The sequence below is a fragment of the Schistocerca nitens genome, chromosome 3 (assembly GCF_023898315.1).
Source record: "Schistocerca nitens isolate TAMUIC-IGC-003100 chromosome 3, iqSchNite1.1, whole genome shotgun sequence".
Lineage (NCBI taxonomy): Eukaryota > Metazoa > Arthropoda > Insecta > Orthoptera > Acrididae > Schistocerca > Schistocerca nitens.
Window position 1 is genome coordinate 48319944 of NC_064616.1, and position 15523 is coordinate 48335466.

The 15523-nt window shown below is 39.9% G+C and overlaps 1 protein-coding gene across 1 annotated transcript in view; it reads left to right on the top strand.

The window, feature by feature from the left end:
• Window positions 1-15523, top strand: part of LOC126248415 (structural maintenance of chromosomes protein 4-like) — a 164507-nt gene that overhangs the window by 95074 nt on the left and 53910 nt on the right. Inside the window, exons 8-10 of the mRNA XM_049949380.1 lie at window positions 4730-4970; window positions 5072-5274; window positions 7819-8006. Of these exons, the coding sequence (XP_049805337.1) occupies window positions 4730-4970; window positions 5072-5274; window positions 7819-8006 (632 nt within the window). The remainder of the gene's footprint in view (window positions 1-4729; window positions 4971-5071; window positions 5275-7818; window positions 8007-15523) is intronic.

A 15523-nucleotide genomic window follows, 5' to 3' on the forward strand; every position in this document is an offset into this window, starting at 1 on the left:
ATGTTGGTGGCCTTCCTTATTTAATGGCATCACACATGTCTGTGCCACCATGGTTTAATTGTTGGCAACATTTCACATTGGCTGGATGCAACATTGCTTTTGGTCCACAAACTGCCAAAGTTTCATGGTGAATCTGGGTGCAATTCAGATGGTTCTCACACAAGAATCATACCATCCTGTATACTTGAAATTGAGTATATTCCCAGTTGGCACACTATTTCACCCCTGCAGTGCAATGCATTTGTTATCCAAACCACAGCAGAAGTGTGTGTGCAAAAAAAAAACCTCAACACATACTGTCCTCTAATAATGAGCTACTCATATCCTGCAATGACCTTAGCACACAATGGCAAGCATAACTTACTTTTTGAAGTCCCTGTCTAATGGTCTATTCTGCTATTTTTTTATGTAACTGTAAAAAACAGTTCCACTTTCCTGCAAAAGAGACAAATTTTGCATCTACACAAATGTGAAACCCTTGTGTCCATACAACCCACCAATGAAATGTCTTTCTGGTTTTATCTGTCATCTTAGGTAGATGCATGTCATGGAACATACTTTCTGTTGATGATGACATAGGCTTTGTTGTTCTGGAGTATTCCCTCATTGGAAATGCATCATCTGTTCCATCACATTCCTCATTTTTTTCTGGACTCTCATCTTCCTTTTGCATTCTCTTATCAGAATGAGAAAGTATAGGTCATTGCCCAATGTAGAACCAGCTCTGTTTCAAAGACAATGTATTGCTGTATTTTTTTGATGACAGAAACTATCACTTAATGGTAAATAGTACATAGGTTGGAACTTAAATAGTGACAACACTGCTTTGCAAACACTATGCAATGGACTCTACTATTGTTGCTGATAGCACACGTTGTTGACCTACCTTACCTACAAGCAAATGGACTCGCACGTCCCACATCACTGGCGAGTGCACAGTCAAGGGAAACACAGTCACTTGTGAGCGAGCAGTCTAACATAATGGTGTCACTACATTTTCGAAACAGGAACAATGGAGTTGGATCAAGATTGAATGTGACAGAGGTCATACAGCATGACAGTGTCATCAAGGTCTTCAAGAGGCATGTGGGAAATCAGTATTTCCATACAGAACAGTGGCACATTGGGTAAAAACCTTCAACAAAGGTTGGCAAACTGTGGCAGACATGCATCAGGCAGGTTGTCCTTGCATTTCTGAAGAAGTAGTGCATGCTGTTAGTGCATAAGTGGACAGTGATCAATGCCATATGATTCGTGAGCTTCCCCACAAAACCGGATTAGCATATAACTGTATCTCACAACCTGAAGGAACACCTGGGCATACAAAAAATAGCATCACAATGGATTCCGCATGACTTCATGGAAATGCAGAAATGGATGCGTTACGGTGCTGCTCAGATGCCCTTGGAGGTCTATGAGTGTGAAGGAAAGGCTTTCTTATGCCAAATCATAACACCGGATGAGACATGGGCCACATCGTATGAGCCAAAACTGAAATGCCAATCCAACAAATGGCGTCATTATGGGTCGCCGCGAAAGTCGAAAGTGCATCAGAGTCCCAGTATGGTGAAAGTTATGGTGATTCTCATGTATGACTGTGATGGTGTTATCCTAACGCATTACATTCCTTCACAGCAGACTGTCAGTGCACAGTATTACTGTTCATTTTTGGAGCATCACCTGTGACCAGCTTTGCGAAAGAAGTGGCAACACTTTCTGCGCAACCCACCCATCATTTTGCACAACAATGTGAGGGGCCCATACAGCGCAAGCTTGGCTACTCTGGTCGATGTACTGTACCACTTATCATACACCCAGACTTACATCCTTGTGACTTTGATTTGATCTCGAAGATGAAGGAACTACTTTGCGGCATTCGCTTCAGAACTGTTCCAGAGTTTCGACAGGCAGTAGACCGCTCCATTTGCACCATCACCAGAACAGGCTCTGCTAACGGTATGCTACACCTTCTGCAATGCTGGCAATGGGTTCTACACAACACTGGCGACTACTCTGAAGGACAGTAACAGGGAAAACATGTAACTCTTTTGTATCAGTTGTGAATAAATAGTTGACATTATTTAAGATCCAACCCTCGTATATAAGCATGTTACAGTATATTGTGGAGATATGACTAAAACAAGCTGAAATTACTATATTTCTTGAAGCCATGCTAAAATGGTGATAAACAGCTTTATACAATAGAGTCTGAAACCTACTGGGAGCTTGCAGAAATGAAAAAAAAAGTGATGCACAGAAAGCACATGCAAATGGTGTAAAGTACCTGCTACAGTCATGCACAGTAGCTATAGTTAATTGCCTGAGCTATAAAAAAATAAAAGTCAAGGCTAGCACATATGATAAATGAGGACTGAGGACAACTCACTGAATAGTGGAGACATTTGTTAATAAACAGGCACACAAAAAAATAAAAAAATTTGCCAGGTTTTGGACAAAATGTTTAATGGTGGTGGTGGGTAGTGTTTAACCTCCCGTCGACAACGAGGTCATTAGAGACGGAGCGCAAGCTCGGGTTAGGGAAGGATTGGGAAGGAAATCGGCCATGCCCTTTCAAAGGAACCATCCCGGCATTTGCCTGAAACGATTTAGGGAAATCACGGAAAACCTAAATCAGGATGGCTGGAGACGGGATTGAACCGTCGTCCTCCCGAATGCGAGTCCAGTGTGCTAACCACTGCGCCACCTCGCTCGGTCAAAATGTTTAATGAACTAAAGTATAAATACAGGTGTGTGCATGCTGCCCCCCTCCCCCAACTACTCCCTTGTCCTCTCACTACCCGCCACCATCCCTTCCACTTACCCCTGCTGCCTTGCACCCTCTCCCTCCCCACTCAAAGTGGTGTCCATACTTTGCAAGCCACCTGACAGTGTGTGGCGGAGAGTACCTTGAGTGTATCTATCAGTTATCCCTTCTATTCTAGTCTCGTATTGTTCGTGGAAAGAAAGATTGTCGGTATGCTTCTGTGTGAGCTCTAATCTCTCTGATTTTATCCTCATGGTATCTTCGGGAGATATATGTAGGAGGTGTAGGAGTCGAGCAGTATACCGCTTGACTCCTCAATGAAGATATGTTCTCGAAACTTCAACAAAGGCCCGTACCGAGCTACTGAGCGTCTCTCTTGCAGAGTCTTCCACTGGAATTTATCTCTCATCTCTGTAAAGCTTTCACGATTACTTAATGATCCTGTAACGAAGTGCGCTGCTCTCTGTTGGATCTTCCCTATCTCTTCTATCAACCCTATCTGGTATGGATCCAACACCGGTGAGCAGTATTCAAGCAGTGGGTGAACAAGTGTACTGTAACCTACTTCCTTTGTTTTTGGACTGAATTTCCGTAGGATTCTTCCAATGAATCTGTCTGGCATCTGCTTTACTGACGATTAATTTTATATGGTCATTTCATTTTAAATCACTCCTAATGCGTACTCCCAGATAATTTATGGAATTAACTGCTTCCAGTTGCTGACCTGCTATATTGTAGCTAAATGATAAAGGATCTTTCAGTGTATTTGCAGCACATTACACTTGTCTACATTGAGATTCAATTGCTATTCCATGCACCATGCGTCAATTCGTTGCAGATGCTCCTGCATTTCAGTACAATTTTCCATTGTTACAATGTGTCGATATACTACAGCATAATCCACAAAAAGCCCCAGTGAATTTCTGATGTTATCCACAAGGTCATTTATATGTAATGTGAATAGCAATGGCCCTACAACACTCCCCTGCGGCACACCTGAAATCAGTTCGGAAGACTTCTCTCCATTGAGAATGACATGCTGCGTTCCATTATCTAGGAACACTTCAATCCAATCACACAATTGGTGTGATAGTCCATATGCTCTTACTTTGTTCATTAAACAACTGTGGGGAACTGTATCAAATGCCTTGCAGAAGTCAAGAAACATGGCATCTACCTGGGAACCCATGTCTATGGCCATCTGAGTCTTACATTAGGCAGCCTAAAAAGCTGAATGCCAGCATTGCAGTTTGGCAGGTACACTAGGGTGAGAGTTTATGTCTAGGTGAGAGGCAGAAGATGTAGGAGATAGGACTGCAGGAGGAAGAGGATGCAGGTTCATTGGAGAGGGATGTGACGCACAAGAGCTTTCGAGTTCATGAGACACCCAATGATGAGAAGGGATGATCGGGTAGGGTACAGGACAGTGAAAGGGGGCAATGATGGTGAAGTGCCACACAAACTCACGGGCTCTAGTGCCCATGTGTCACATTCCTATCTTGTGCTCCTGCTGCCTCTCCCTCCTGCATATACCTTTGCTGAAAGCTAGCAAAGTTTTCATTCTTTTTTGTGAACCTGTCAACCATGCATTGCCTCTATGCTGAGTTGTCTCCTTTATTCTTAAAAATTTACTAAGTAGTTAGTGATTTGCTGTGTCTTATGAGCTGCAGATACAAACTGAATGTATGTGAATTCTTCTGAATTGTCAAATTACCCATGGTGTAAAAATTTGTGATGCTGAAAACTCAGTGTCAGGTGTTACTCACAGTAGTGAATGAATGTTAATCAGTCAAAACAGCATTCTACTTCTGTCATCTTGCAGTCACTATAACACAGTAATATTTGTGAAGTTTATAACAAGAAAATGACACACAAACCTTTCAATAATATGTAGGGGCTGTCAGCCATTTCATTAACTTGATCAGTTTTCTTAGGAGTCAATAACATAAAACTTCATTCTTCTAGGGAAAAACAACAAATGCTGGAAAGATTCCCTGTTGTGGAAAAGGATTTAATGCTGGCCAAAGATGAAAAGAAACAACTGGCACATGAAGAGGAAATATGTTCAAAACAACTGCATGTTATTCGAATGAAATTACACGAAGCTCATCAGACAATGAGAAAATCAGTTTCAAGTAATAAAGTTGTTGAATATTTGACGAACTGCAAGTTGGAGAATAAGTTACCAGGTTTCTTTGGAAGATTGGTATGTCATTGTACAGGAAAGATGCAATTTTCGTCGACTTTTCCCAATTGATGTGTGTAATTCTTAAAGCTCTCTCAACTTTTTCATGTGAAACATTGCAGGGAGACCTTGGTGCCATAGACGAGATGTACGATGTGGCAGTTTCAACAGCCTGTGGTTATTTAAACCACATGGTAGTTGATACAGTGAAAACAGCACAGGAAAGCATAGAGCTGTTGCGTCAGTCAAACATCGGCCAGGCATCATTCATTGCTCTTGAATACCAACAAAAGTATCATTCACCCTGTTATACTCGGCCAGAAACGTTCGTATTCCCTTCTTTAGTTAATGCCAGCCAGTTGGTTTTAAGAATTAGAATTAATAAGTGCATGCACTTTAGTGAATATATGGTTTTGCTTTTTTGTCAGTTTGTCGATAAGAAATTAATCGTTTGACTAAAGGAGAGCTGGGAAGGAAGATACACAGATGGGGAGGCTGAAGAGCCAGTTACTGTAAACCTGTGGCAAATATGCATAATTTATTGTATCAAATTAACACCACCACTGTAATTGGCAGGGCAGTTATAATATGCTGAATGACATCTTTTGTGTTAGCAGAAGAGCCAACACCATGTTACAAGTGGAGGACGAAGTGCACGCGTTTTAGCTGAGGTTAGGTTAGGTTAGTGTTGTTTAACGTCCCGTTGACAACGAGGTCATTAGAGACGGAGCGCAAGCTCGGGTTAGGGAAGGATGGGGAAGGAAATCGGCCGTGCCCTTTCAAAGGAACCATCTTGGCATTTTCCTGAAACAATTTAGGGAAATCACGGAAAACCTAAATCAGGATGGCTGGAGACGGGATTGAACCGTCGTCCTCCCGAATGCGAGTCCAGTGTGCTTTAGCTCATGCAGGCTGGCATAAGGAGGGAAGAACTATACTGACGTGAGGTCTGGAACATGACAAGGAATGAGAATTCAGAAAGCAGACATAATTAGTTTGATACTTAGCTTTAATCCATTAATGATGAACGTTGCTCTTGATGGTACATGATTCACAATATTATCTGTTCAGAATACATTCTTGAAGATAGTAATTATAGTAACTGAATATGGTGCCTTGCTAGGTCGAGCAAATGATGTACCTGAAGGCTATGCTATACTGTCATCTCTGCAAATGAGTGTTTATGTAGACAGTGAACCATCGCTAGCAAAGTCAGCTGTACAACTGGGGTGAGGGCTAGGGAGTCTCTCTAGACTAGACCTGCCGTGTGGCGGCGCTCGGTCTGCAATCACTGATAGTGGTGACACGCAGGTCCAATGTATACTAATGGACCGCGGCCGATTTAAAGGCTACCACCTAGCAAGTGTGGTGTCTGGCGGTAACACCACAACATCTATAATGGTATTGAAGATATCATACAACATGTTTGCTATCAACATAGTGCAAATAAATTAAAAGTTTATTTAAACATATTAATACTTGATGCTTCAAAAGATTCAGTAGTGTGGTTTCACAATTTAAACATGCATTTGTTATATAATGTCAATTGGTTATGAAGGTACCCTCATAGATCCAATCTCTCACACTTAGCAGGGTAGTGCAGGGTTTCACTGGTTCAAACCCCACATATAGCCATCCTGATTTAGGTTTCCCATAATTTCCCTAAATCTCTTAAAGTAAATTCTGGGAAGGTTCCTTCAAAAGGGCATGGCCACTTTCCTTTTCCATCCTTCCCTAATTTGAGCTTGTGCTCCATCTCTAATGATCTCATTGTCAAAGGGATGTTAAACACTAATCTCCCTCTCCTCCAATCACACACAGGACATTTTTTTATTCATTTACTAATACCCATGACATAGAGTTATTCATGAGGAGATGTAAAGCTTTGTAGCTGCTTGTGACTATGACAATTTAATCACCATGACTTGTAACAAGCCAATGTGATCATTGCTAATTTACGTTATATTTATTTTTATAGTCAGTATTGATTGGATCACTGGTAGCAGTGTGTAAATAATTCGACACACTGATTTTACAGTCTAGTGACTACTTTCTAAAAATTGTCCTTAATCCCCCAAGTCGGCATGCCTGCATATAAAGTGCGCCAACCAAAATTAAAATGAGTTTGCGCGGTTCCATTTTTGATTCACAGCTGAAAACCCATACCTATTCCTTCATTACTCCTTCGGGTAGCACAGCAATAAATTTTGTTGTCATGTGTCCAAGCAAGCAGCAGTAATATAAAATAAAAGTAATCTAGGCAAGAAAAAATTTATGATCTGTGCAAAAAAAATGACCCCCACCTACCAACATAATCCCACACTGAAGCAGTTGTCTAAGAGATAATTAGTAATCAAATAAGTGGCTGGCTGAGATTTGATACAACTTCACTGTTTAATGCTTTGAGTGGGCCATTACTGTCTCTGTAACACTTGTCCTTGGCAACAGTGTGTTATAGTAAAAATTTATTTCAGTATTGTTTAATATAACAGTGGTTTAGCTCATATTATGTAAGTTCCTTTTCTTGTTATTTAATTAAATTAAGATTAAACTGTAGTTTTGATAATACATGTTTACCTTGGTAACATAAAGACAGCTATTCTATACATGTGTACAAAGTGCGCCATGCACCCACTTGTATTATGAAAAACGGTGCCCCTGCTCGAGGGTTAATGTTATGAATGGGAAGGAAACTGACCCATAGTAATGACTGTGCTATAATATTGATTACTTGAGGTTGTTAGTAGGGCAATGACAACAAAGTCAATTAAAAATATATTGTGGCATTCCTTTGGCATTTTACCTGGATGTAATTGTCATATTTGCTTACTTTTCAAGTGTACATAAAAAAAAAATCAATATTTTTCAGGCCTGAGAATGCACCACGGTTAATTGACTTAATCAAATTAGCAGATGAGAGAGTTCGTGTGGCATTTTACTTTGCTCTACGTAACACACTTGTTGCAAATGATGTAGCACAAGCAACGAGAGTTGCTTTTTCTGGAGGAAATCGTTACAGAGTAGTTACTTTACAAGGACACATCATTGAAGCTACAGGTGATTAATTCAGAATTATTATCAACTGTCTCCCATGTTTAATATGACTAATTTTGTAGAAATTTTGAACATCAAGCATAGTTATGTAAATGGGTGCCACAGGTGGGACTAATCAGCACTGCCATTCCAAACCTGCAACACATATTCACATGAAGTGCTTCCTTTTTCACAGTGAAGTTTAGATGCACAAAATTTCCAGAATCCACTATAAGCTAACATATACTGATCTTCAGGCAACCTTGAGCACTGAAGACAATCAAATGAAGTGACAGCAATACTTCACTCAAGGATTCAATAATTTATGAGTTACTTTATGCATTATAACTGTTTTGCAAAATCTGTAGAAAACTGGTATCCTCTGCTGAATAACTGCCTGTCACCCACACACACTTCATTAATAAAGGTCAGGGACTCTCTCACATGATTAATAGAATGATGCCACTAAACAATGAAAAATTTCAGACACTTTGTGGAGTTATATGACACTGTAATGGCAGAGTGTGTGTGTCTGTATGATCATGAATATGTACAAAGGAAGGACAAAACATTTTAGGCATTCATCTGTTAGGAGTGAATAGAAGGTAATGCCTTTATTTTTATAACTTGCAAAATATTTTAAGAAATCTGACTGATGCAATTTCAGAATATTCTTTCGGTAAGTGATATCACTACATTGTTCATGAAAATGACCGACATGTAGATGGAAAAGAAATAATAAATTGTGATGGACTTCCTGAAATTTGAATGAACATTATAGCTGTATAAATTGTATATGCATGCATGCACATGCACTGGCACACTGTTAACTGCCTCCTGCAGCTTACTTAATTTAACTGCTATGATGTTGCTTCAGTGGCAGGTGTACATCTAATTTTTCATAATAACTATTTGTTTTCAAGACTTGTGCCTGCAGTTCAGTTATTACTGTGTATCAGATGATTTTTTAATAACTAACTACCAAAACACATAGCAGGTGCAGTTCTTTTACCAATTTTTGAATGTGTTGACAAATTTTAAAAATTAAACTGACAATGTGCATTAAAAAAACTGGTTCAAGACTGTGCTCATATTCTCTCTGCCATGGTCTGTTAAATATAATCAATGCAGTATTGATGGTGTCTATGTCAACTACACATGCAGCATCACACACCACTCATACCTTTGCAGAAGAAACATTTAAATGAGCCACGATGACCCTCTGCTATAGAGGGCTTGCCATATGCTGCCAGGTTCCATTACTGCAAATAGACCACAGAGTACAAAGTTATAGAGCTGCTAAAAGTTTTGGGATTGTGATATGCACATACACAGATGGTGGTAGTATATCATACACAAATTATAAATGGGCAGTGCATAGGCAGAGCTGTCACTTGTACTCAGGTGAATCCAGAGAAAAGGTTTCAGACCTGATCATGGCCACACAGGGGGAATTAAGAGAATTCAAATGCAGAATGACAGTTTCAGCTAGGTGCATGGGACATTCTATTTCAGAAATCATTAGGGAATTCAATATTCTGAGCTATTTAGCGTAAAGAATGTGCTACAAATACCAAATTTCAGGCATTACCTCTCACCATGGACAATGCAGTGGCTGACACTTTCACTTAATGATCAAGAGCAGTGACATTTGTGTAGAGTTGTCAGCACTAGCAGATGAGCAACATTGCATGAAGTACTGGAGAAATCAATGTGAGATTTACAATGCACACATCTGCTAGGACAGTGCAGTGAAATTTGACATTAATGGGCAATGACAGTAGATAACTGACATGAGCACCTTTGCTACCACCAAATCATCTCCTGCAGCACCTCTCCTGGGCTCATGACCATATCAATTGGACCCTAAATGACTGGTAAACCATAGCCTGGTCAGATGAGTCCCAATTTCATTTGGTAAGAGCACCCATGAACCACAGACCTTGCCGTTGGTGGGGGGGCTTGCGTGCCTCAGCGATACAGATGGCCGTATCGTAGGTGCAACCACAACGGTGGGGTATCTGTTGAGAGGACAGACAAACGTGTGGTTCCTGAAGAGGGGCAGCAGCCTTTTCAGTAGCTGCAGGGGCAACAGTCTGGATGATTGACTGATCTGGCCTTGTAACACTAACCAAAACGGCCTTGCTGTGCTGGTACTGCGAATGTCTGAAAGCAAGGGGAAACTATAGCCGTAATTTTTCCCGAGGGCATGCAACTTTACTGTGTGGTTAAATGATGATGTCGTCCTCTTGGGTAAAATATTCCAGAGATAAAATAAACCCCCATTTGGATCTCCGGGCGGGGACTACTCAGGAGGAAGCTGTCTGGTAGAATTTTGCACAGAGCCTAACTTAATCATAGCTAACACTTGGTTCAAGAATCATGAAAGAAGTTTGTATACATGGAAGAATCCTGGAGATACTAGAAGGTATCAGATAGATTACATAATGGTAAGACAGAGATTTGGAAGTCAGGTTTTAAATTGTAAGACATTTTCAGGGACAGATGTGGACTCTGACCACAATCTAGTGGTTATGAACTGTAGATTAAAACTGAAGAAACTGCAAAAAGGTGGGAATTTAAGGAGATGGGACCTGGATAAACTGACTAAATGGTAAAAAGACGAGGGCTAGTAGAAATCCTTGAGTAACAGAAAAAATATTGAATTTAATAGATGAAAGAAGAAAATATAAAAATGCATTAAATGAAGCAGGCAAAAAGGAATACAAACGTCTCAAAAATGAGATCGACAGGAAGTGCAAAATGGCTAAGCAGGGATGGCTAGAGGACAAATGTAAGGATGTAGAGGCTTGTCTCACTAGCGGTAAGATATATACTGCCTACAGGAAAATTAGAGACCTTTGGAGAGAAGAGAACCACTTGTATGAATATCAAGAGCTCAAATGGAAACACAGTTCTAAGTAAAGAAGGGAAAGCAGAAAGGTGGAAGGAGTATATAGAGGGTCTATACAAAGGCGATGTACTTGAGGACAATATTATGGAAATGGAAGAGGATGTAGATGAAGATGAAATGGGAGAAACGATACTGCGTGAACAGTTTGACAGAGTACTGAAAGACCTAAGTCGAAACAAGGCCCTGGGATTAGACAACATTCCATTACAACTACTGACGGCCTTGGGAGAGCCAGTCCTGACAAAACAGATGTGAAAATTACTGAACTATCAGTTTAAAAAGTCACAGCTGCAAAATACTAACATGAATTCTTTACAGACGAATGAAAAAACAGGTGGAAGCCGACCTCGGGGAAGATCAGTTTGGATTCCATAGAAATATTGGAACACGTGAGGCAATACTGACCCTACGACTTGTCTTAGAAGCTAGATTAAGGAAAGGCAAACCTACATTTCTAGCATTTGTAGACATAGAGAAAGCTTTTGTCAATGTTGACTGTAATACTCTCTTTCAAATTCTGAAGGTGGCAGGGGTAAAATACAGGGAGCAAAAGGCTATTTACAATTTGTACAGAAAGCAGATGGCAGTTATAAGAGACGAGGGACATGAAAGGGAAGCAGTGGTTAGGAAGGGAGTGAGACAGGGTTGTAGCCTCTCCCCGATGTTATTCAATCTGTATATTGAGCAAGCAGTAAAGGAAACAAAAGAAAAATTTGGAATAGGTATTAAAATCCATGGGGAAGAAATAAAAACTTTGAGGTTCGCTGATGGAATTGTAATTCTGTCAGAGACAGCAAAGGACTTGGAAGAGCAGTTGAACAGAATGGACAGTGTCTTGAAAGGAGGATATAAGATGAACATCAACAAAAGCAAAACGAGTATAATGGAATGTATTCGAATTAAATTGGGTGATGCTGAAGGAATTAGATTAGGAAATATAATGAAACTCAAAGTGCAGATAATCTCATGATTGAAAACGTAAATAATCAGTGAAAAGAAGTGTAAAATATCAACAGCTAGGAATCCACTCAACCAGTGACACGCAGTGTAAATACATAAAAGCTGTCATTGCAGCTATTCACCAATAAGTAATGTGAATAATGTCATGTACTAACACAGGGAAGAGAGACTATGAGATTTGTGGTCATCTGCAACTTCATCTTCATATATACTCCACAAGCCACTTTAAGGTGCATGGCGGTGGGTACCCTGTACTACTACTACTACTACTACTACTACTACTACTACTACTACTACCACCTGTCATTTCTTCTCCTGTTCCACATGCAAATAGAGCAAGGGCAAAAGGACTGTCTGTACACCTCCGTATGAGCCCTAATTTCTCGTATCTTATTTTTGTGGTTCTTACACATGATGTATGTTGGCAGGAGCACAATCATTCAGCAGTCACCTTCAAATGACAGCTATCTAAATTTTCTCAATAGTGTTTCCTGAAAGTAACAGCACCTTCCCTCCAGGGATTCCCATTTGAGTTCCTGATGCATCTCCACAACACTTATATGTTGTTCAAAACTCTGGTAACAAATCTAACAGCCCCCCTCTGAACAGCTTCAATGTTTTACTTCAATCTGACCTGAAATGGATCCCAAATACTCAAGCAGTACTCAAGGATAGATTGCACCAGTGTCCTATATGCAGTCTCCTTTACAAGTGAACCACTCTTTCCTAAAATTCTCCCAGTAAACTGAAGTTGACTATTTGCCTTCCCTACTACAGTTTTTGCATGCTCGTTCCACCACATATCACTTTGCAAAGTTGTCACCAGATATTTAAATTACTTGACTGTGTCAAGCTGGACACTAGTAATACTGTATACAAATATTACAGGTTTGTTCTTCCTACTAATCTGCATTAACTTTCATTTTTCCACATTTAGGGCTAGCTGCTATTCATCACTCCAATTGTAAATATTGTTTGTCATCTTGTATCTTCCTACAGTCACTCAACTTTGACACCTTACTGTAAACCATGGAAGCATCAGCAAACAACTGCAGACCGCTGCCCATTATGTCTGACAAATCATTTATGTATACAGAGAACAGCAACGGTCCCATTACACTTCCCTATGGCACACCTGACAATTCCCTTGTTTCAGATGAACACCCGCCATTGAGGACAGAATACTGGATTATATTATTTACGAAGTATTCAAGCCACTCTCATATCTGTGAACTTACTCTGTATGCTCATACCTTCATTGACAGGCTGCAGTGGGGCATTGTGTCAAATGCTTTCCAGAAATCTAGAAATATGGAATCTGCTTGTTGCACTTCATTCATAGTTCTCAGTATATCATGTGAGAAAGAGGCAAGCTGAGTTTCTCATTAGCAATGCTTTTTAAAATGATACTGATCTGTGGAAATAAGCTGCTTAGCCTTAAGAAAGTTTATTACATTCAAATTGAGAATGTGTTCACGGATTCCGCTGCAGACAGAAGTTAGGGATATCAGTCTGTAATTTTGCGGGTCCATTCTTTTACCTTTCTTAGATACTAGTGTCACCTGCACTTTTATTTTACAGTCACTTCAGGCTTTGTGCTGGACATGAGACACACAATAAATGCAAGCTAGGTCAGGGGCCAATATCATAGAGTAATCTTCATAAAATTGAACTGGGATTCCATTTGGATCTGGTGATTCATTTGTTTTCAAACCTTTCATTTGCTTCTCTACACCAGGTATGCTTATTTCTATGTCATCCATATGGGAGTCTCTGTGATGGTCAAATGACTGTATGTTTGTGCAGTTCTCATGTGTGAATGATTTCTTGAACGTGAAATTTAAAACTTTGGCTTTTGTTTTGCTATCTTAAACAGCTGCACCAGACTGGTCAACAAGGGAGTGAATGGAAGCATTAGACTAGCTTTATCTGACTTACATAGGACCTGAATTTTCTCGGGTTCCTGGCTAGATATTTCATTAAGGTGTAATGCATAGATCTTTTCACAGACACACAAATCTCTACTAACCTTTGTTCATCATCATTTGTGTGTTTCCTTTTGAACCTAGAGTGCAACAGCCTCTGCTTTCTTAGAACCTTACAAATTTTATTATTAAACCATCCATCCTTCATCCATTTACTAGGCACATAACTCTCCAGACCACAATTTATAATCTGCTTAAACTTTGCCCTTAATTCCTCTCCATCCATCTTACTGCTACTAAGTGATGCCAATCCATGGTCAAAGCTAGATGTTAATAACTGCTTATCTGCTCTACGTAGCAGAAAACTTTCCTAGCCTTCTGGACTGATTTATTAACTTTTGTAATCACAGTTGCTGTAATGAAATCATAATTTCTAATCCCCATTTCTATACTGACATTGTCAATAAGGCCCAGTCTATTTGTAGGTACAAGGTTAAAGATATTTCCATTGTGTGTGGGCTGCCAAGCTAGCTGCTCAAGGCAGTTAAAAAAAAAAAAAAAAAAAAATGTGTTCAGAAGTATTTTGCATGATTGTCTGTCTGTAAACCCCCCTCCCCCACAATGAATCCATTGATGTCCCAGTCGGTACTCAGCAGGATGAAGTCAACTCCAACTAGTAATGAACGATTTGAATATTTACAGACTACTGACCATAGACTTTCTTTGAATGAATCTAGAACAGCCACTCCCAATTTCGACCTCAATGGAGACAACATTTTTGTCAACTGCAATGAAAACTCCCCCTCCCATGGCCTCTAATCTGTCTTTCTAATACATGCTGCATGACTTGATAAATATCTCAGAGTTTTCCACTCTGGGTTTAAGCTAGCTCCCAGTCCCAAGAATATTTTGAGTGCAAGAACTTTCCTGGAGGGCAGTAAATTTGGGAACTTTATTATAAATACTTCAAAAGTTGACTGATAAAGTTGTAAAGGTCGAAATGTCTTTACTCTGAACCCCGTTTGACTTCTCTTGCTGTTAACTGACTGGCGAGTGTTCATCAGGGCACCTCAAACTACCACCTTAAAAAAAAAAAAAAACTCCATGTGCACTCCACAAGTTATCTGCTACCAAAGTAGCTGCTTCCTTTGTGTAGTGCACCCCTGGCCCATCAAGAGGAGGCCTATAAATCCCCACAAAAAAACACAGGTCCAGAAATCTGCAGCCATGACTGTCACAGAGTTGACGAAGCCTTCGGTTGATATACTACACTCAACTTGCGGCATTGCTGGGTTAAAATTCACGTAACCGCTTGCTGCTTCTTTTGTCGTACTGTCAACCACAAAATTCACCTACCTCAGTATGGCGTCTGGTCACCAACCTGCTTCTCTGCAACATAGACACTGTTCTGGCAATGTTAAAAGCAGCGTTGAAGAAAAACATCATCAATACTTATGTTAGCACAGTCTGCATTAACTCTGTATCTAAATGTTATGTAAATATCTTATAACAATTTTTGGGTGGAGGGTGATTGTTTCATCTCTTAGAAAAATGTCAAAATTTGGCAATTAGTTCTTTATTTGCTTTAGATACCAAATTAAATAGGTGCCATCAGCTCACATTTAAAACGAACAGCTAATATCATTGTACTCATCTCACAGCTCACAGCATCTAGTACCCATGCAAGACACCCAGAAATGTACCAAAATTCAACCTGAATTGTTGAGATTTTCACAGTTTAT